We start from the raw sequence: 24,411 nt of genomic DNA, 5'->3' as shown, positions 1-24,411 counted from the left end.
GGTCCATCATCAAATGTGAGATTTACAAGGAGGGAAAACAGTACACCTCTCTGAACAGTGTCTGGGAGGCTGTGGTTGCTGCTGCACGCAATGTTGATGGTGAACAGATCAAAACACTGACAGAATCCATGGATGGCAGGCTTTTGAGTGTCCTTGCAAAGAAAGGTGGCTATATTGGTCGCTGATTTGTTTTTGTTTTGTTTTTGAATGTCAGAAATGTATATTTGTGAATGTGGAGATCTTATATTGGTTTCACTGGTAAAAATAAATAATTGAAATGGGTATATATTTGTTTTTTGTTAAGTTGCCTAATAATTATGCACAGTAATAGTCACCTGCACACACAGATATCCCCCTAAAATAGCTAAAACTAAAAACTACTTCCAAAAACATTCAGCTTTGATATTAATGAGTTTTTTGGGTTCATTGAGAACATGGTTGTTGTTCAATAATAAAATTATTCCTCAAAAATACAACTTGCCTAATAATTCTGCACTCCCTGTATATAGTACTGTCATTACTGTCATTTGCTTTAATGGATAGCTCTTATTTTACTACCTGTAGCCTGAACACTTCTATGCTTACTATTCCAGTACACCCTCTTAAAATAATGTTGTTTTGACTGCCAGAATCCATGCCTTCTTTGCACCTGCTTCGCCTAATGTGCTTAAAGAGCAACCAGACAGAGACTGCTTTGTCAACCCACAGCAAATGTATATTTTCATTTTTATATTATTTCCAGCTGTTTTTAGTAATAAAGATCTTCAGTGGCTCACTGGTGTAACAAATGAAGTACTTCAAAGGAGCAACCAAATGAGTAAATAGGCAACTATATTGCTTACAACTTTACTGTATTATATAATTACACTATCTGCTTTAAGTCATCATAATAAACAGGGAAATTACTCTGCTCATTTCACACAGCACATTTTCATTCTTGGGTTCTATTAGAGTAGCCTTACATGAGTCACAGTTCAGACACTCCTCATTTAGTTTATACTGAGCTTTGGTGTAGCTCTGTCACTCGACATGGAGTTTTAGCTCCTCCCCCTCGGTCAGATTAAGCATGTTCTGACATCAACAGGAAAATTGATATTTTCTTTCTCTCATTTTAGCAACCCACAAAACAACATCTGGCACAAAGTGAGAAAGTCTGATGGAATAAATTAGAATTTCGTAGCTTTACCAATGTGTAACAATTTTGACATCAGAGAATGCAAATTAATAACAAAATATTGACACTTAATGCTCAGAGAAAAAAAACAGAATGACAAATCTAAATATAAATCATTAACAACAAATCTGTTGCTTATTATGCCAGTGAACAACTGATAAAATAAGCAAATTATTAGCTTATCTTTACTTTACTACCACCCAATCCCTCCTAGACACTCACTATTTGGAAAAACACAACCAGGCCAGCATTTTCAAATTAACACATGGCAGGCCATTTTCTAAAAGTGTTGTTTACGGAGCACAAAAACACTGTTTGGGAAGAGAATGGAAACTGAAAGGGAAAAAAAATCAGAAATAAATTAAACCCTTAACATTCAACCTCAATGTTACTAAAAACGACTAAAAGCTTCGAAGCATTTTGTTTGTTTGACTCAGTTTAAAGTGAAAACTGTGATTTAACAAGTGCGTGCCCCTATGGTGAAAAGGCAGGAAATGATTGTTTTATTTTTGTGCACATTTGATTATAATTAAGGAACTATTGTTGCAGAGTTACTGGTATCCTGGAATAGTTTATACCCCTTGAATCATGATGCTTTATCATTTCAAGGAATATATGATTTTTCAAATTTCATTGAGAATAGGCTGATGACTCTAAAAATACAGCACCTCAATTTAGCAGCACACGTTTTAAGGGGTTAGGTTTGGGCTCTACTATTTTGCTGTTTGTTACATTCTCCTGAAATTCAGAAACAGGTTTTGGTCTTTTCTGCTTCTTGTGAATTTTTTAGACACACAGACTGGTGAATGAGCAGACTTTGATACTAGCTGTTTTCAGATTCCTCAACTGAAAATCTTTAAACGATTCCCTTAAAACCTGAGCTTGAGGTGTGACCCTGAAAACACGATTTGTGACATCACGCCTTATTCAGAAATCCTCAGAACTTTCCCAACTCTAATATCAAAAATTGCACCATGTATATTTTCATATTTGTGTACTGATACACAGATGTTTCACTGAGGGTGAATCCATCTAAACAATTTTAACTTAGACACAAAATAGGATTCAAAGCAGAACATGTTCATCTATTACCAAACATCAGATGGGAACCTTTAATATTATGTATTTAGCTTTTAATTCAATTTTAACTTACTGGCTTTAATCAAACTTCTCTAAATACCTTAAGTGCATCATCACAGATATGGTGGAAATTAAACATACAGATAACCAGTATACATTGAAATAACTATTTATACTACCACAAATGCAAAGTGCATTTTATATGAATCTATCACACAGTCATACCTAAAGTCAGAGCAATCGCGTCAAGTGAGAGCTTCTGTCATGCTGCCCTGGGATTGTTTCCTGTATACCATTACAATTACTCACATTTTAATTGTATAAATTCTATGTCATGTAAAAGTGGTTGGGCTTTCAGTTTTTAGGTATTCATGTATCTGACAGTTTTCTTCACTGTATTTGGGGTAGGGTAATTATTACACAGGTGTAAACACACACTCGTGAGCTTGGTATGACTGTTTAAATGTTTAAGCGGGCCAGTTATGCTCATTCAGATCCATATTTTTATTCTTGGACTTTACTAGAGGAGATTTGCATATTTCACAGCTCAAAATAATTCATATTTTTCACTTTTATTCATCATTTTATTAACATACTGGGAATTGATTGGTTGAATTGTCACTGCACCATCTGAAACAATGTTAATCATTTTAGTTTCCTTCCCTTTAAGGCCACCCTGCCTTTAAGCCAACTATCTTGAGATTGGCTGCTTTTCCCAAACAGAAGGTTGACTAGTGTAGGGCTTGCTGCTCAAAGCCAGATCGGTGTACCTGATATCCCCTCTCAATAACATCACACAGAGCCGAGTGTAGAAAAAATAAATCTCAGAAACCAAGTTATTATAGTATGAAAAGGGAGATTTGGCTCACAGGCATAACTTGTACATATGCTCTTCTCATTTTTGAAACTTTGGCCATTGTAACAGAATATGATGGAAAATACGGAAAAAGCACAATAGATCCACAGAACCTAAACTGGTTTTGATGTTTGTAAGCATACAAAGCGTGCTACAGGCGATAAAGTAAATTTCCTCCAGCTGTCTTGTGTCAAACTAAGAGATTAAGCCAAACTAAAAGATGACCCTACAACAGTAAAGACATCATCTGGTGTGACAGAGTTTTTTCGGCCAAGTGTTAAGTGTCTTTATGCCCCACCAGTAGTTCAGAGGTATTGTTTTAAAAGGGAAAGGCCTTGTATTTTAAATTTTTACTCGTGGCTGCTTTCACAAAGATCTGTGTTGACAACTTGACACGTTTTCTTCCCTCTGCACAGATTGTACCCAACAGTCTGAGTTTCAGAGCATGTGGTGACCTCTTGAAAGTCTAGGCCACTGCTGCCCCCAGTCAAGTCTTTTCCACCACATTTAACATTTTAATACTCCTTTACCTTCATGTGAGTCAGTCTTTGATGTTTCTGAAAAGTCCATGTAAATGTCATGCATTTAAGTAAGTCTGTCCTGAGTGCAACTAGGTCCTAATAAAATGAAGGTTAAACTTTAGCAATTTACCTGTCATGCTGCTCTTGGGAATTCGGCATTTAATTCTTTCTAATCACCTGGCAGCCATATCACAAGATTACCAGTTTGATCCATTCATACTTCACACATACTCAAAGAAAATTCCATTTTGCAGCGAGAGGTTTGAATGTTTGACTTTGCGTCGGCCGCTGCTTCCCTGAGAGTTGGGATTAAAGAGCCGCTAACAGAATAAAGGGATTCGAGAGGCGCGTTGCCTCAGGCAGATCGCGTCAGTTGCTAAAGAAGAAGAATATTTGCAGCCGTTGTACGGCTTATGATTGGCTGGGTTTGCACCACATCGCAGTAGCTCCAGTCCTTTGGCTAAAGGGCACACAGACAAAAAGGCAGAGCCGATTATCTGTGTCTCATCCAGAGGCAGCACACAGCAGACATCCATTGTATGGCTTCAATGTGATGTTGAAGCCTTTCACAGGAGTCACAAAAGACTTGAGATTATTGAGATTTCCCTGATAGTATTGCCATTGTTACTGATATTAAGATATTGCAAGGAGTGTGAAATATCTGTGCAACCAACCTGCAAAACAAAGTAACTGTTTTAGAGTTACACTTTAGTGGGCTTGATAAGAAGTGTTTGATAAGAGTAAACACATTGAATGATAACAACTCCTTCACCCTCTTCAGTTTTCAGTGTAGTCTCATTGTAATGGGTCCAGTGTAATATTTGGTGAATGAGGTGCAGGTTCAACGTATCTGAACCACAGCAAGCTACTGAAAATGTAGAGGGTGTTTGAGGTTAACAGGAGTCATGCCTCCATGTTAAAGCAGCTGTTGCGCACCACTTTCTACTGACGGAAACATGCTTTACACCAGTTTAATTATGTGTAAAGCAGCACTCAGAAGCAGGAAATGCAGCGTTTAATTCCAAACTTGGCCAATCAGTGCTCCTTTGATGAAACTGTGTGTTGCTTAATGGTGTTGTCAGTGAGTACTTTTATCGTTTTTTTTTGTATCATCTTCCTGGTCAGCGTTTGATCTGTATTAATTAAATTCTTTTTTAAAAAACTGTTATTTGCACGTGCCATGTGGTACGCATAATTTCCCCCCTTTATTTTCATTCACAACAACTTGTGAAAGCAATTAGAGCAATGCTTTAAGTAGCAGTAATGATACATACAATGAATTAACCAACAGAGAAGCTGTTATTTTAAAGCTTGTAAAGGACTTCCAGGCTTAAATTAAACCATTTGCACATTTCCTATTCATTGCAGGTCACTGTCACCACTGTGTTGCAGCTTTGAAATTGGTTCACTTTCATTGTTAAAAAAAGAATGAAATATAATTACAATAACAGTGCCTAGAGTGACTGAGATAACACGGTTTAGCGACACCGTCGTGGCAAAGGGCCACGCTCTCCTTTCGTCACATAAAACGGAAATTATTTCAGCTGGTTTGATCTTCCTCTATTTACATAATATCAGTGTGGTTGAGCAGCACGGGTGGGCATTTATCATTGATACTGCATTTTGAAATATTCTAATAATTAAAGGCAATAGCTGTCCAGTGAGCAGGATTCATTTGGCATGATTGAATGATTGGCACTTTCCAAGCCAATTTGGTTTCGGGTGACCATACAGACACGGTAAAGAGAGTAATGATGTCAGGGACACGTCGCCAGCTCATGATAGAGTGACTCATTTCCTATTAGCAAGGCCTGATTCCACATGGTTTCCTTTTTGCATAATGCCTCGACCCACGTCTGTGCCGCCACGCCACTTCGACTGACACCTCTTAACTAAACACACAAAATGGAATAGACATAAGCCCTCACTCCTCATCAGCATTCAGTAGAAACACGGGCATCACCCTGGCCCTGCTTTTCATGTAGGAAAACAAAGACACCATTTGTACGCATCTAGAATGGTTGCTTAAGAAGAAATAGGATTGCACATCAGAGCAAATCGTGCCCTGTGAGCTGTAACAGTGATTTGGTTCAGGAAGAAACTGAGCTTACTATTTTACTCTGCTTTGTGTGATTTACATTGTGATTTCAGGTCATCTAATTGTTGAATTACACAGCAGCCTTCAGTGTTTACTTAGGGAAAAAGTTCTGGATCTTTTGTGTGAAATTAAATCTACAATGTATAATATATTACTAAAAAAAAGTGCATTATGTGCTGTTGCTGTGCTGCTGTTTGTTATTTATGGCAAAAAGAGAAATAAGATTTATTCTGCAGTTTTGGCTATTAGTTTCTTTGCAGATGAATCTTATGCATGTTTCTATATATACAGTATTGGTCTAGTTAAACTACGTGTTGCTAAATTTTTTTGCAGCCTGGGCGACTGGAGAAAAGATTTTTCAGTGAAATCTCTCATAATTCATGCATCCATCCATCCATGCATGCATGCATATCTGGGTCTGGGTCGCAGGGGCAGCGTCTAATAAGAGATGCCCGGACCTCCCTTTCCCCACTCACTGGCCACACCACGGCGTTCCCAAGCCAGCCAAGAGATGTAATCTCTTGATTCTGACCCTAATTGGACATGCCAGAAACACCTCAACCAGACGGCGCCAAATAAGTTAATCTCAGCCAACCTTTTCTGGCAGAACAATGCTACAGATTTACAATAGTATGCAACTTCTTAAAAAAGGGCTATTCCGGTTACTGAATATGCTTACTTAAAGCCCCGGAGATTTTGACTTAACTTTGCTTTTTAAGGATTTCTTTAGAACATAATGCATTCATGAATAAATAAAGCCAAGGTTAAAAAATGATGAGTTGACACAGAGAGAAAAACACAAATAGAGAAATCTCTCATGAAAAAGACAAAAAATACTGCTCATGTGGGATCCCAGGCTTTCAAGGCCTTTAATAATCATTTGGAAAGCTATATTTTACACTGTGATCTGGAAGAGGAAAATTGTGAAAAAACTATGAAAAGATATTTTATATATAAGTTAGACCCTGTATGAGTAATAAGATGAGCCAAATGCCAAACTAGATTGAGAACTGGACAGCTGGTAAGACAACAAATGTGAAGAATTACCGTTTTTAGTCAGGAATAAAATTCACAACCCAATAACAGGCACAAAGAGGGATTCAGAGACCCATCTGCCTCCAATGCGGGCCCACAGTGAGACGACACTTGTGTAGCTCTGTTATAGGGTATGGTGTGAGCTGCTTCCTACACAGAACAAAAAACATCTCTCCGTAATATTGGTGAGTCCTGCAAGTGTGAGGGATACGTTTGAAGCTAAATGTCCAAAATGCAAGCCTACAACATAAATGTTTGTAGGGTTATCCCTCTGCTCTGCTGTTTGCAGTGTACGACCAGAGATCAGCATTGTGTCGTGCTCTCTGTGGACCTGCTCTGCTTCTACCTCTGAAAATAGCACAATAAGGAGGCCTGCTTGAAATAGCCTTGTATCACATCCTGCTATACCACAGTTTTATATGCCAGGAGGCGCATATGAGGAGCGCAAGCGTTCGGGGAGCAGCTAAGGTTCATATGATGGACAGCGCTGACAGGCGTAATGATGTGTAAATTACAAGCGGGTCCACATCGCAATGTTCTCCCTGGTGGTGAAAGAGCAAACTCATTTCATAAACACAATGATCGCTAAAATATTCATAACAAACAAGGAAACGGGGTCAGATTCCCTTCTCCTACCAGGCCATTTGTGCACGTTAATTAAGTCAACAAATGACTTATAAGATCACAGTGCCACTATAGTGCCTATAGGGCCAGTCTTCTGCATGCGCTCCGACAAATTAGAGGTTTTGTACAACAAAGACAGGAATTATAATGGTATGCGGTGAAGACAATTTGTATTGAGGCTGATAGTACGTAGGGAGCAGTGATAAAGTGCTGTAATAAAATACAAACAAAAGGCAGCGAGACAGATCAGACGAGACTTACAGCTCTTGGAGTTGGAGGTGCTGGAAGAGCTGCCATGACAGAGTGGTGAGAGGATTCTTTGACAAGTTTCTGTGGAAGAAAGAAAAACAAAAGGAATGTTAAATTGAGTTATTTTATGTGAATTATTTTAGGTCCCTTCCTTGATGTCATGTTTGTTCTGCTTTTGTACAATTTCTTCTGTTCCATTTACGAGGTCTTTTAGTTCCAGAAACCCAATGGCAAAGCTTTGTAGGGTCATTTTGACATTTTTCTCCCCCTTTTAAGCTAACAGGAAACTTTTAGTCTCTTTGGGTTTTGTTTTTTTTGTGATGTTCTATTTTTATTTTTAAACAGATAAAACTGGGATTTCCCCATCAATCTAGAAGCAATGAACTATAAGCACAAGTTTATGCCTTTATAGATGTTTGCAAATTTATAATTTAAGACCGAAATATTTAAATCTCTCATTTAAGCATTCAGAACCTTACCCAAATACACAGAAGGAGCCATAATGGCAGCAATGACTCTACAGGCTTTGGATTCAGTTAATGTTAGGAAAAAACCAATTTTTTTTTTTTTTTTTTATATATAAATAAAATGTTTTGCAATGCCAAAACAAGTTAAAAAATGGTAAATGGCCTGTATTTGTATAGCACTTTTACTAGTCCCCAAGTACCCCAAAGCGCTTTACACATCCAGTCATTCACCCATTCACACACTGGTAATGGCAAGCTACATTGTAACCACAGCCACCCTGGGGCGCATTGATAGAGGCGAGGCTGCCGGACACTGGCGCCACCGGGCCCTCTGACCACCACCAGTAGGCAATGGGTGAAGTGTCTTGCCCAAGGACACAACGACCGAGACTGTCCAAGCTGGGGCTCGAACCAGCAACCTTCCGATTACAAGGCGAACTGCCAACTCTTGAGCCACGAGCCACGATCGCCCACAAAACTCAACTTACACAATTTTGTCAAGTTTATGGGAGAACCCATTTCTAAAAGTTGCTTTGACACATAACTATAGAGTATAAAAACAGCTAGAGCAAATGATGTGTTCTTTTGATGATGATGTGATATTTTGGGGGTGGACAGTGTCAATCAATCAGTCTGAATGGGTATTCATCTTCTACAGTTCTGACCAACTCCCTGTTCCTGGTTCTGAGAGGCACCCCAACAGCAACCCCCAACTAAAACAGCAAATGCCATACTTTACCATTAGAATAGTATTAGCTAGATGATAAGGTGTTCACCAGATACAGCGCTTTGAGGTCTGATTTCCAGTTCACCTTATTACAAACTGAAGTGCCAAATACTGAATATGAGAAGTTTTTAGTAAGTATAAATGTACAAAAAACAAAAACCCAAACAAAACACATTTTCACTTTGTCATTACTGGTTGCTGAGTGTATTAATGGGGAAAACACATTTATTCATTTAAAAATGGATCTGCAAGTGTCCAAAGAACCAAAGAGGTCTGAGTATTTTCTTTAAATAACAAAGCCACATTTTAGTAAGACAAAATTAAACAGCCTAATTGCAATGAGAATCCACATGCCTGTATTAATGGATGAAAATAAGGCAAAGTACTATTGACAAAGAAAAGGGAACAGCCCTGGCTGAGTGGAGCTTCAGGGCTCAGCCAACTCAATAAAAGTAAGTTGACCGCTTTCAAGTCAAATAATTCAATTGACTTAAGGAAACCCTCTGGCTTAGGAAGCCATTAAATTCAATAGCAAACAACCAGAGACTTACAAGTGATTTGACCAGAATCTTGAATTAGTTTAAATATGAACATCAGGCATCTATGAATACATTTATTAAATCATATAACCTCTCTGTAAGGGTTTTAAAATAGCAGTTTATCATAAAGCAGTGTACAATATTGAATCCTATTAGCTGTATATGAAGCATCAAAGTGCTCTATTACATCATGAGAGAATCATTTTACCTGATCATTGTTTTCTTTGCTGTAGTTTCAGAGCAACACTCGCTCAGTGACTCATACATTCTGCACATTATTGCTGCTTTGAACTGATATAAAAGTAAGAGCATCTATAAGAGGAGGAAGAAATTATTTATTCAGTCACAGGAAATGACATGATGCAATTTATGATACATATACTGAACCTTAAAGGAGCAACTCAAAATATAATTCAGCAAATAGATAACAGGTTGATTATCAAAATATGGATACCTAATTAGTAAAAATTTTAAAATGAACAGTTATCTACATATATCAGTAACATCAGGATTGTATTACAGAGCATAAGACCATTATTAGAATGTGTCTAAAAAACATGGAACTTGTATAAACAGTGTGATATATAATTTAAACAACATTAAATTCCAATATTTAACATAATAAAAAAAATAAAATAATAAATAAAAAGTGCCAAATACACACAATAGAGTATGCAGTTTTAATATTTTCTGTCTCTTTCTCTCTCTCACACACACACACACATACACACTCACACACTGTCTAATATGTTAATTTGTATGGAAGACATTAGATGCTCCTGTATCCAGACGTGTCGCTATAGCAACAGGGAGCTAAGGATGTTGCAGGTCTGACTTATTTCCTGTGATATCACACATGCAATCACACATGCAAACACACACACTTGCAGATTAAAAAAAAAAATGCTCACAAATTTACATCTGCATAAACACACTCACACGTATTGGTTAAACACACTTGAAATGTACGCTGATGTGAATGCTCTAAATAGAGGAGATGTGTGGCAGAATATGTAAAGATGCTGCATGAAATTTCATCTCCAAAAGGAAACCTGTGTTCCCAAAGGGGTTGTATTATGCACTGAAAGAATACATTATGGGAGAATGAGAAAGAGAGAGACAGACAGGGAGAGAGAGGCAAAAGGTGGGCGAGCAAACAGCAGCTCATTAGTTGATGCAGAGCAGGGCTGCTCAACACCAGCATCAAATCACACATCCCGAAATAGACACATGTTTAGACCACAGATCTCCAAATAGGTACATGTCAGTTGACAAAAACTACATCAGCCATACATCAGACCAAAGGCCTTATAATCTAAATACATTAGACCTGAGAGCTCCAAATGAGCAAAGATTTCAGACTCAAAATAGACCTAGACCAAAGCACATAGTATAAGATTTTGTTGCTTATTTTATATGCTACCCTAAATGGAAAAAATAATCATTGTAATGCAACATGTCATGAAATACCCACCCTTAGCCCTAGAGGGCAGACAGCACTAGCAAAGATCCAATTTCATGCATTAAATTTTTGAAAAATATTTTTCTAAAAATATATAAAATTGCTCCATTTGCAGAATTTTGTTACAGTATATGCTATGAAAAGCTGCATTTTCTTTGTTTAGTAATATCAACCCAGTGAATAAATTATTTTACTAACTACAATGACAATGTTGGGCCATTTATGACTTCTACAATTTAAAACCTCAGGTATGTTTTGGCTCATAACTTTATTATACTCTATTATAAACAGCAGTTTAAGTCATAATATATGAATGTCTTTAAACCATATTTTTTTTACTTCCATTACTAATTTCAGGTGGAAAAGGATGGCTACACGCGTCCATTCTGGGACAGGATATTGACAACAAGTTAAACTGGAAGACCAACACAGAGGCTGTGTATAAGAACAGGATGAGCAGGCTCCATTTCTTTAGTGGTGGAGATTTTCTATCACTCAGTTGTGGGGAACATAATGTACTTTGCTGAGTTCCACAGGGAGAGTAGACTGACTCTGTGATTGGCTGCCAACTCGACACTTTTGAAGCTATGGTGCAGATGAGGCACCAAAGTTTTGTCTTTTTTTTTTTTTTTGGATAATCTTGACCACCCTCTGTGGCACCATTTACTGGTCAGGCAGCTGAGCAGCTTCTCTGATTCAGCTCCATGGTGTTCACCACCACTAACCACCACATGGATAGTTCATTTAGATATACAGAAACAAGACTGAAGCTATTAAGCTATGAAAGTAAAGTTATTTTTGACTAGGTTTTTTGAGATATTGACAGAACTGTGTGGTAAGTCTATATGCTTGACTGTTAGCTTAGATAAACAAGTGTAAGAATGTGAGAAGATTGGAAGGCTTTAGTGGCACTGGTAGGGTACTTTTTCTTTCTGTTTTGTGGGTGAGCCAGACTAAATGTTTCCCTGTTTACAGTCTTTATTTTAAGCTAAGATAAATATCTCCATGTAGGTGTATATTTAACAGACTCGCAGCAAAGAAATTCAATTATTTGTCACCATTACTCTTCTTTGATTAAAATGTAATTCATAATGACAAAGTGTGAGCGGAGACGCAATTTATTCATTTATTTTTATATATGGAACTACAATGTGACAACTAAATAATCAGTGGAAAGCAACTCATGTTTTAACTATTAACACTCATGAGCCTTTCAATTAAGTGACAAATATGTTTTAGTTGTTCTATGCTTGCATACATTAAGTAGAAAGGAGGAGAGGAGGAGTGCCTTCTGAGCACAGAGTGAGACCTCCTTCACATCTCCGCCAGGAAGTGTTCTGTTTTCAAAGGTCATCCTTCGCATCTCGACAAGAAATGTCAGCTAAAATTGGATTGGGAGGGGGTAGTAAATGAATTAATAAATATATAAACAAATCAGAAAAGAAGCCATCAAAGACAAGGGAATGCCAAAAGACAGGAGGTGAGGAAGGCCAAGAGCTGCAGAGTGGAGGAGGGAGTGATTATTAAATTAAAAAATTAGCGATGTAGAAAATTAATCTATTTATAAACTAAGCAGCTTAGTTACCAGGCCTAGAAGGCTATACCATACCACCTCCCAACACACAAAACCACATACACAGTATATACTATACACTCACATTCACGCAGACTTGCACTGCTTTGACTAAACTGTAAAACAACATCAGCATCCACACAACAGCTTTTAGTCACTGAGCCACAAATCATCTCCACTACTTAGACAGCGCTCATTTAAATAAGGAATTATAATTATGTGATTCACATGAAATTTTCATTAGGTTGGGGTAAAGGAGAAAAAAAAAATGTATTACAGCGACGGATGTATCTAGGTGTTGATATTGATGACAGCCTTTGCTCACCCAGCCACAGGGTGACGAAGTGAATGCTAAACTAAAACTGGATGTTTTGCTCCTCTGCAGAGGAGATGCAGCTCCTCCTCCCTCTTCTTTAATAATTCTGTTTGGCACGGATGCCACTGGGAGGGCTTGGCCACTTGAGAGGGTTGGCTAATTAGTGCGGCATTACTGGTAGCTACTGTCTGAGTGTGGGGGAGCTCAGTGGATTGACATTCAGGACCACGCGGAGGAGAACCAGACAGCTACTGAGCGAGATGTCGCAACGGATCAGCAGAACGGACATGGTGGAATCTAGTCATCATCTGTCACGCTGAGGAGAAGCTGCTAATTTTTGCTACAACAAAACATACTAATTGCTTCCTTTTGCAACTGTTCATTTTTACAGCATTATGTTAATCATAAAAATATTTTCAATATTTTCTTAAAATGTCTGAGAGCTCTTTATTTTATGACTAATGACTGTAATTGCAAAAAAAAAAAAAACACTTTCCAAAATTTGATGTCAAGCTTTGAAATATCATGGGTGTCAATCTTAAAGGCAAGTAGTTTTCCTCAGTGCTGAGATGCTGACATTTTAGGAAAAAAGCAAAAGAAAAAAACGGACTAAGTTTGACAGCAGCCATATGTAGTTTATGAAAGTGTAAAATGTAAAGGTGGAAGCATTTTAACCTAGGTTATCTCTTCTCTGAAGTGCTAGCTACAGTATCAGAACATTAGCCTCCAGATTACTTAAAAGGCAACTATAACATTACATGAAATACATCAATTCAAACCTGTTCCACTTTAACTTTTATTTAATCCAGGACAAAACACCCTCTTTACCTGGAGACACCTTCATTATTTTGCTCTATTTCCTATGTTGATCCACTGCCTAAGAATTCATTGCTGCACATCGCGTGAGCTACTCCTTGAAGTAAATAGTTTCCCTAATTTGCTAATGTTCAACTTACTGCAACCCCAAACAATATCCTATATCTGGAAGGTCACTGATAAAAAGTCAGCTCCACAGAGGAACAGACAACTTTATAAACTGTGCATAAATCTACGCCTTTCCAGCCAGGTGCATGCCTCCACCTGATAATGCTCAGAACTTATTTCATGTCTTTCAGGTCACTTGGTATAACACTATGCATTTCACGATCCACAGGTTCATCCCAGTTTAAATATACTACATGCAATCTCGCTGAATGCATCCAGTAATGGGGTACTTAATATAGGTTTATATGCATGTCCCACCATAGCATATATTATGTATCTTAGCTATATTAAGCTACATTCTTATCTACATTCAGGCTGGAATTTTGTGCTTTTGTTATTATCCAGTTATTATTTACCCCCATCACTGTAATACTGTAGCCAGAACTGCCTGCTCATTGACTAGATGATCACGGATTGATAATTTTTATGCTATTCCTTCTACTTTTTATTATTATTTTTTTAAAATCAGCTCATTAATAATTTGTACTTCTGTCTGAAAGTGTAATGTTTTTGGTGCTGTGGTCGACTGGAAACAAGCATCAACTAATACACTGGGTCATATGTGTAGCAGTTTTACAATAAGACTCCAATCTCTAGCAAGCTTTTTATCTTTAAACAGCATATTTTTTGGATAAAAAGCTTTAAATGTGCTACTCTAATGTAAATCTGTTGGCTCTTTTTTAATTCCTATATTTATATCCATTCTGATCAGGGTGTACGCTGAAATCACATGAAAACTCAAACAGGTTTCCGGAGCTGCCACGACCCTGAACTTAATCAGTAGTTAAGAAAATGGATGGATGGATGGATGGATACTGTTTACAGTGTTGTTATTGCACCATCATAGTTAGGTTTTTTTATTAGATTTTTGTGCAAATGAAAGTGGTTAATATTACAGATTATGAGCCCTAAATGGAAGTCACAATGAATGAAATCAGTATGTTTTGTGTCTAACTTCCCCCACCCATCTCTCCCCTTCATCTCTGTGGCTATAGTTTGTCTCTTACAAGATTAAATCACATAATGTTGTTTTATAATGGTTGAATCTACCAGCTGGAACAATGAATTTCCAATGCACAGAGTGAATATTTTATTCCTGGCTTCCCTTGTGATGTGATGGCCCTTTACTCTACCTTCACACTGCCATACTGTCTGTTTAACTACATTCTCAAAATCTGCTACAAGCTTCCCTCCTGAGATATTTTAAAAAGGCAGCACAGGAGTGGGTGGGTGAGCACATAGCTAACTAGCCATGAGAAGCTGCTGGAAAGACAGGCCATTACAAGAAGAACATTTATGACCCTTTGAGAGAGTCCCTGTGTGGGTGCCCGTAGGGTTTTGTTGGAATATAAGAACATGGCTGTGGTCCTGGTTTCTATTGTGGTTTATATGTTACTGTATCAGCTCATAGCAACCACATACCCCCCTTTTTCCTTGTTATCCTAATTTGACTCTGTTTTATGCCATGCTCATCTGCCATGTAGCTTGTCATCCTCATAGATCGGACCAGCGGTCCCGTTCTGTGCTCCAGTCCTCATTCTTCATCCAGCACAGTACCATGACTGACTGGAACATGGCTCAGTCTGATCAAGGTGCAGCAATCTGTGCACCTGGTTTTAAAAGTGCAACTAATCTGTCAAGTCGTGGCAGCTATGGTTTAATGTGAGCAGGCTTGCCTCTGTGCCTCTCCTATCTGTAATCACTTACTAGTTGATACTTATTGTCTTTGAGCATCACAGGCTGGTGGTCACTTGCAGCCTTGGTGTGTTTCTGTATCTGCTTGTTTGTGGTTTCGTTAGCTCTCTGTATTCTGTATTGAATTACTAGTGGTTACTCTGTAGTTCGATTGAATTGCTGTACTGAGCCACTTGTTTGACTTCCTGGAGAGTTTTTTTGTGTCATGTTCTTGCTAATATAACTAGCAGCTTTGTGAGAGAGGTACAAAGATAATATAGGTCAGAATCAGCTTGTGTTATGCTTCTTATACTTGACGCAGTACCTATCTCAATCAGGAATATCAATCCATGAAACAATGTCTTTCCTATTACCTCACTACATAGTAGGAAGAGAACTGGGGGCAACTGAGGTTTTATATCCAAGAGAAACAAGTAAATTGGATGTAAAATTACAAATTATATTGCCAAAATGCCCCACAAATTCAGAATATGAAGATAGTACCAAAATATGTGAGATTTCTCTCCTCATTCTTTTCTATTTCCCAGAGTTCCTCCTAGAAAATGCCCACCGCTTGTACATGCAGTCCTTGGACAATTTCAGTGAAACCATCACTCCAAGGCTTCAGCTCCCCTCAACAGAAAACCTTCCTGCTTATGCTTTTAGGAGTGTCGATATTTCAAAGAACTCATGTTCTCATATGAATGCATGTTGCATATGTACGCCTTGAAGTACCACATGAAGATGAGTTTTCTTGTAGACTCTTTGAGAGCAACAGTGCTTCAAAGAACCTTTTCAGACACATCTGTGATAAAACCTCTACAAAATAAAAGGTCACATCATTGATGATGGTCACACTTACAAAGGTGTTGCTGAGATTAGAAAAACAAAATGCAGTGTTTGTACAAAATGGAGACTAAATGGTACAATAAATAAGATTAGACATGTTAAAAGGATATAAATGATACTAAAAGCTGACATCACACCTTTAAGGTGCACTGCAGATTTATCGCTAAGTATAAAACCCATTTAGTAACTCTTAAACATGGTTCAGCCCACCACAATCTGATAAACAGATTGCTATCTTGACCGAAGTAACGCACACACACACACACACACACACACACACACACACACACGGAGAAACAGCACTGAATGCAGGTTTTACTAGTCAAATGAGCTGCTGTGATTCTTAGTAAACTGTGAAAATCACTTGACCCAGACTGAATGCAGCATACTCATGCAAATACTTTTCATGACTCAGTGATTAAAAATACATTTTTTTCAAATTAATTTTTTAAATTCTTCTCTGCTGGTTATATTTGACTTGCATTTTAAGTTCAATTCAATTCAGTTCTTTTCATGCATTGTCAAATTACAACAACAGCTACCACAAGGTGCTTCATACTGAAGACAGAAAACCCTCAAAATCAGATGATTATCTTCGGGCAAGCACCAGTCAAAAGTGGGGAGGACAAACACCCTTTTAACAGGAAGAAACAGGAAGGCTCAGGCAAGAGCAGTCATCCCAGACAAATGGCTGAGAGAGTGAGGGGAAAGAGAAATGGGGGAGCATAGGAGACAAGACAAGAAACAGTAGTCTTCATCCTCGCTGACTTTATAAATGACTATTTTCATACTTAATATCCAAAAGATCCCCGGGTTGGAAGAGAAATAAATCCCTGGGGAGGTTTGCATCAGAAAGGACATCCGGCACAAAAATCTATGCCACATTAAATATGGGGATCCATCTGCTGTGGTGACCTCTTGCGGATAAGAGAGTGACCAAGAAAAAAGCTACATAAATATTTGTGTATTTAAATCTTGATCCAGCGAGACCCAAATCCCAAATGCTTAAAATTAGAGATGATTGAATAATAGCTGAATTTTGTAGACATCAGAAAAGTGTGGTATTTTTTAAAAACACTGGTTTACCATACAGTGGTAACATTATTGTAAACAATAATGTAAAGAAAGGAGGACGCTCATTTGTTTTTGTTTTTTTTTTGTTGTTGTTTTTTTGATTTCCCTAAAGTTCCCTAAAATGTTCTTTTACCCTTTAAATAAACCTTTAACTTTGTTTGATTTTTGGCTCAACATGTCATTGTAAAATGCAATGCAGAAGCTGACAGGCTACTCAGTGACTGTCTCATTTGTTTACAGTAATTACCCAAATGTCCCAAAATCAATAAGGTAATGATTTATTAATGCCAAAATGTGGGATGTAATTAAAATAGAATCATTTGCACAATGCTAATGCTGTCTGTCTTTTTACCCCAGCCGTCCGAATCCCACCCTGCCTCTCCATCCTGTCTCCACACACACACACACACACACACACACACACACACACACTTAGAAAATATACTTTTTATACGTTTTCATATCTTAGTGAGGACATCTATTTAACACAATAGGGCACACCAGCTTACCTCAACCCCACCCATCAAAAACACCTAAACCTAACCATAACCTAATTGTAACCCTGACACTAAAACCACATTTTGAGCCTGAAAAACACCTTCAAACTGGTGGAGATGGGCATTTTGTCCTATAAGTGAGTGTTGGTCCCCACAAGTATAGTAGAATGCCAATTTTGTGTCCTCACAAAGATGCACACACACATGCATACACACAAACATTCAGTTCGTGTAGTATAGTCGTTGCACTAAAAGCAGCAGAGTGCAGCCACAGTTCAGAATCCCCAGAGAAGCTTTTGGGGGCAAACGCGGAGAAGACAACATTCACCTGTCATAGCTGGTAAAAGTTTTATGTACTGGCTATCCTCTTTTGAGCTACTCTAGCTTATGATATTTCCAAAAGTATCAGGTAAAATCTCAGTCTTGGTATAAATTTTCTGTATTTTCAAAACATCACAGAGTGGTCTACTACCAATCTAGCATGAAGTCCCTGTAAATCATTCATGAAAAAGAAGAATTCATTTCATGATGTAGTGTCGCCTGTGCTTCAGTGAGACAGCACTTGTATAGCATTACTGATAAAAGAAGCAGAATGAATGGGCTTAAAATCTCCCTCCTTAGGCAGTTCAATCATTGAAAATACAAAGCAAGGGAGTGAGTCCCATAAAATGTGTTGGAGGTACCGTATGGAATTCATTTCATCAAAACAGCCAGAGAGAAACTTCAAACAGCCACCACTTCATTATAATCGAGAATATTATTCACCCCAAATCTGCATCAAACATAGGTAAGGATGGCTCTGGGGAAGAGGGATAAAAATAGTTGATTCTTTAATCTCAGAAAAATCCTCTGGTTGGGGTATATGTGTGCATGTGTTGCACTAATCGCACTGCACAGCTCCTCTCATCTGCTTTTAAACCTGTTTATTCCTCCTCCACATCCAACCCGGTTAAATAACGTCAAACTGAGACAACTATTAATGTATCCCTCAACAAGGTACGTAACTCTCAGCTGTTTTAGTAAGTCCAACCGTTTGTCAAATGTATAATAGCAGCTCAGAGTCTGTATTAAGGCTGTACTGGGCAGCCTCTTCAGCAGATATATGCAATCTAATGTGAAATAGAGTGGTGCAGAAAAATCAGCCTGCAGCTAGCCATCATATTAATACAGAAAAAAACGCTTGCGGGAACATTTTGTGCACCATAGGTCTAGCAGGTAAGCAGCAATCAGCTAGTGTCAGGTAATCACAACACAACTGCAGATATTCTGGATATCACAGAACCCAACAAACAAACACTGTGCTGAAAGAAAAAAGGGGGAAAAAAAGCAATTGTTAGTCTTTCAGTTGCCATGCTAACATATTCTAACCACAAGTACAAAATAAAAAGTGACTGCATTTATTTATTAAAGCATTGATTAAACCAATATAAAATAACAGTGCATAGACATTACTTTGTCTATGCACTGTTATTTTATATTGGTTTAATCAATGCTTTCTGGCTTGGGATTATTTGTGGATGAGAACACAGACTCGACTATCATGTCTGCACACCCAAAAACAGTTAGCTTGGCAATAAGGCTAGAAATGGAGCGAAGGCTCTGCCTTAATGTATGGTAATACTTCACCAAGGTTGTTTGATAATTATAACGCACACAAGTAAGTTATTGCTCCAAAGCAAGAAACACTCAGGCTTAAAATGAAAAAGTTAATTCACTTTGACTTTTAACAACCAGACAGAATATGTTATTTAAAGATAATTAAAGAGGTGTATGTAGTCAAAATTGGGTTTTGGATTGAGTTATTGTACAAACAACTGTTTTCTTCTTCTTCAAGTCAACTGGCTGACCGTACCTTCATTTAATGGTCAGATGTGAGTAGTGCTATTAGTCTTTTCCTCTAATTTAATATGATGCTTGATTTGGTGGTTTACCAAAGTCAGCAAGCTTTATCCTCTCTGAAAAGCTGTCTTTATAAAATTTCATGCCAGTCGTTAACTTTTGAGACACATCTGTTTAAAGATATCTGAAATTCCCTTGGGTCCACCACGTAGACTGGCTGAAAATCATATCCACACAAGTTCTTTCATGGAAAAAAACCCCCAAAAACTGTCCCTTTATACGGGGAAAATTGCTACCTAGAAAAATCAGTATTTGAGAATAGCCGAGCTAATCTTTAGCTCAGTAACTATTCTGCAAACAAAAGCCTTATGGTGACTCATAACATTAATAACAGCCCGCTGTATCTGTTAATTTTATTCCAGCAACAGCTGCGAATGACGAGGAATGATTACTTTTAATAAGGGCTTAATCCTGCCTTTTCACTAGCTTTTTATGAGTCCCGTTATCAACATAATAACACCAACAAATTAGTCTGTGAATACGCAGATTGTTTGACTGATTCTAATCTCTAAACAGCACTTTTTTGTGCCATTTCTACATTAGTTGATGTGAATGTGTAGCCAGGTGAATGAACAAGGATATGACGTAACAGGGGATATGAAAGGCATCCAAACAAGCCATTAAGTTAGGTTAGGTCTATTATGGTAAAGGCATTGAAAAACTGCAATATCAGTTGAGATTTAGGATTTTCAGTAATTATTGCAAGACAATATTGTGCACAGTCATCCATCTAAGCTGCTGATTGCAGGGGAGAGATGTGAATCAGCGTTCCAAGACACAAGAGAACGAAGCCTTTAAGCCATGATTCTGATTATTTTTCCAGATAGGGTAGGAGATGTTAATATAGACTGTGTAATGTAATGAAAACTGTCATCAATCTAATGAGACAAGCAGAGACAGAACCACCAGCGGGTTGACAGCACTGCCACAGGTAGACTCAAAGCTTTTAGACATAATTCTGATAGTGTTTGTTAATTATTGCAATGAAATATGTACATCGCCTGAAACAAAATGCAATCCAAAAACGTGCTAAGAGACAAACAGCGGGCAGAGATGTAGGAGTTTTTATGACAGGAAACCAGGGCCTCAGGATTCCCATGGAGAAAAGTTTGCTGCTTGCTCAGCTGAAGGTACATACTGCCAACCTGCTCTGGCCTGCTGCTTTATGAAATGCCTCTTGCTGAAATCAATAAAATGTTAGAGTTGATTAAAACACCAATAAAGACACCCAGGAGTATTTTTCTCCAGACGACAAGAAACATTTCAGCCTCTCTTCTGGTCTTGTTTCTCCAGTTGCCCCAATAGAAAGCAAGCAAGTCAGCATGAGTATAGCGAGTATGATGCATATTTCTGTTTGTTTTCTGAATTGTAAAACCCTGCTGTCTTTAACAGAATATCGGTTTTCTATGTGTTCAGACACTGCTAACAGTTATTTACTTACTAGCTTACTAGTTACTGAGCTAGCTTCAAAATATTTCCAATCAGATAGTCAGTGGGACACATTGAGGGTGACTTAGCATATTTTCCCAAAGAGAGTGCCATAAGTCCCTTACAGTGAGCTTAATTCTATTTAAAATTCAGACGTTTCAGAGGTAACTGAGGGATTCCTAAGAACTGGAGCCTGCTTCCAAATCCACAGCAGCCCAGAGCAGTAAGCCAGACCAGAGTGAAACACTGGGCTGCAGCTGTGCCCATTTGTTCTTCCCCTGACCCAAGGACTGGATTAAACATTCCTTTAGTTAATTAAAACATTTCCACTGAGCCACGAGCCCACCTCTACTCTGTCTTTGACACAATGGTTGCTTCTCCCAACCAATAACAGAGACAATAATAGCCATGGGAGCTAAAAGAAAATGTACACATCTCTTTATAGCACTGAAGGGTTGTGCAATCAAAATTCTTATCATCTAGATGTGGAGCAGGGGAGTCCTGTGTTGTCGTCAGAAGCTGCAGGTTGAACTCTTTAAGGAAGTTTTTATTGCAGATGTTACTGGGAGTACCCTAAGGTGTCTATTATGGTCTAAATCTTTATAAGATTCATTATACAACACCCTCACCCCGACCCCCTTTTTCTCTCTCTTCTTTTTAACTAAAGAAGCTATACTAGAAGATTACTAATCAAGAATTAAAGCTTGAAAACATTTGTGTTTTATTGAAAATGTTTGGCAACCACTTCATAAAAATGAGAAGTATTAAGTGTAAACCTGTGCAAACCTGAGTTGATTGGGCATGATTTGGAAATGTACAAATCCGTCTACACTGTATAAGGTCCCATAGTTGACAGAGTATGCCAGAGCACAGACTGAGCTATATAGTCCAAAGATTTGTCTGTAGACTGTTGAGACAGGATGGTAGTGACACACAGACCTGGGTAAGTGTACAGAAACATTTCTGCAGCATTGAAGGCTCCAGTGAGCACAGTGCACCTCATCATCTGTAAATGGAAGAAGTTTCTAGGAAGAGTCCTGGTAGAAGAATGGCCAGTCTGAGTGACGGGGTTAGAAGGGTCTCGGCAATGTGACCAAGAACCCAATGGTCACTGTGAAAGAGCTCCAGTGTTGCTCTATGGAGAGAGGAGAACCTTGTATAAAGACAACGAACAAGACAATGACCTTCAGCAGCCAAGTTGACAAAGGAGTTGCTTCGGGACCACTCTGTCAATATCCTGTGGCCCAGCCAGAGCCCAAAGTTGAACATGATTAAACATCTCTGGAGAGACCTGAAAATGGCTGTGTAATGATGTCCCCTATCCTGTCTGGTGAAGGTGGGGAAAAATGTGAGAAACTGCCCACAAATAGGTGTGGCAACATCATACTCGAAAAGACTTGAGGGTTTAATTTCTACCAAGAGTGCTTCAAAAAGCACTGAGCAACAGCTGTGATTACATGTGCACATGTTATATATATTTTAAAAAAAAATTATTAATTAATTAACAAGAGATTCAGACATGTGCTTTACATTTAGCCATTGCAGGCTATTGTGTAAACAACTTTTAAAAATAAATTTCATCCATGTTGCAATAAGGGTTTAACATGGCAAACTGTGGAAGTGAACACTGTGAATACTCTAAGTGCACTCGATTTTCTTTCTAATAAAGTATTAGAGGCATAATGTAGCACAATAAGGCAATTCAAGTAAAATCTCCAGAGAAACTGTATTGCTATATTTTGTCCCTGCTGCATTCATGACCATAAACTCTATCTTCTTCCATAACAGTTAGCATATTCTACATGTTCACCAGTTTGTTCTAGATACTAACCAAGACTAGGCTACAAAGTCGCTCTTCTGTAGATTTGTTATTTTGAAAAAAAAATGCCACCTTCCATAAATTGGGCATCAAAGCCTACGTGGATTAAAGCTCATTTTATGATTTGTTTACATCATCAATATACTAACTGCAAGCTTATCTGTAGTTATTGAAAAGCAATAAAAGCAAATGAATGCAGGCATCAATCACTGAAGCTTATTTTTCTATTAGGAATGTACTGCCAATGCTGCAACAATGTAACACATTGCCAACATAGCATACTGCCAGCACTTTGTAGTAATGGAGATGCTTTTATTCATTTCAAAGGAAAACATTCCTTCTGTGGCTGTAAAGTATCTTAGCCTCTCATCTCAAAACACTTCTGTGCACTGGTTACTGTGGAAACCAGGAGACCAAATGTAGCAAACACTGAGATACACAGTCTTTTAATTAAATTTGTCAAAGCAGGAGACAAGACATGGAGTTCTGACTGAGACAGACAGACTTAATATAAATAAGATGTTGCTCTTCAAATGAAGGCTCATGAAGAATGCTGCATGCAAGGTAGTGATCTCCTATCCAGGATGAGATTGTTTCTATAATGATGGCCCTCAGTGTATACAGTGTGTGTCATGAAACCACACGCTCAATGAACACTTGCTATAACACACCCAAACAGCTTGTTAACCGCATATAACATTCAAGAGCAAGGCAGCTAGGAAAAGCGTCACACAGGATGCCAACTGAGTATGCTTTACAGCCGTCAAGTATTCAACAATCAGATGGATGAAATGAGGATGGCCTGCCCTCCTTCCTGCTCATAACAAATAAATAAAAAAATACATAAAAGAAAAAAGCCAATTGAATATGAAGAGAAGTTTCTCCTTGACAGCTCAAACACACTAGCCTCAAGGACACTCAAGTTCCAATGCCCCACTTACTAAAACAAAACACTGATGCAAATTTATGTAAATTTAAGGTAAGGGTGTGGGGAATGAAGATTTACTGTCAAAGCATCTTCAGATAATGTGCTGTTATCTTAAAATGATGGCCTGCCACCCACACTTTGACAGCTACTACATACACATAACACAAAGCTCAGGTTAGGAAGCTCTGTAAGCTTTGGGTTGAAGGTCACTGAAAATGAAAGAAATTAGTTTTGAAATAATGGACTCTTTTGCTGTGAGAGTGTGTACGGATTTTAGCTTAAAATGTACAGTGCATATGTCATACAGACAGTTTAGAAACTTTAGACAGTACAGGGAACAAAGAACAAATGAGGTGATGCAAGAAGGGATACATCCATAGGTCACCAAAGTCTAGACCTTGGTAATTGTTTTTCAAGCCAGTACAAATTGGCATAAATCAGTGTGTGATGCTGTAGATTGCTTTTACTTTGAAATGATTTTATAGAAATTCTACAAGATTAAGGCCCACCGTACACTGCCTCTTACTGGACTCTGTTG

General features: G+C 38.1%; 1 protein-coding gene across 3 annotated transcripts in view; it reads right to left on the bottom strand.

Moving 5' to 3' along the window:
• The window catches only part of ntrk3b (neurotrophic tyrosine kinase, receptor, type 3b), a 214,734-nt gene that overhangs the window by 114,210 nt on the left and 76,113 nt on the right, over nt 1-24,411 (bottom strand). For all 3 annotated transcript variants that reach the window (XM_084928310.1, XM_084928319.1, XM_084928303.1), the window contains exon 4: nt 7,650-7,718. In XM_084928310.1, coding sequence (XP_084784436.1) covers nt 7,650-7,718 — 69 coding nt within the window. The remainder of the gene's footprint in view (nt 1-7,649; nt 7,719-24,411) is intronic.

The sequence above is a fragment of the Perissodus microlepis genome, chromosome 1 (assembly GCF_051167445.1).
Source record: "Perissodus microlepis isolate ML-2025 ecotype Zambia chromosome 1, ASM5116744v1, whole genome shotgun sequence".
In the NCBI taxonomy this organism is placed as follows: domain Eukaryota; kingdom Metazoa; phylum Chordata; class Actinopteri; order Cichliformes; family Cichlidae; genus Perissodus; species Perissodus microlepis.
Note: the sequence above shows the minus strand (reverse complement) of the source record. Positions and strands in the feature narration are given on the sequence as shown.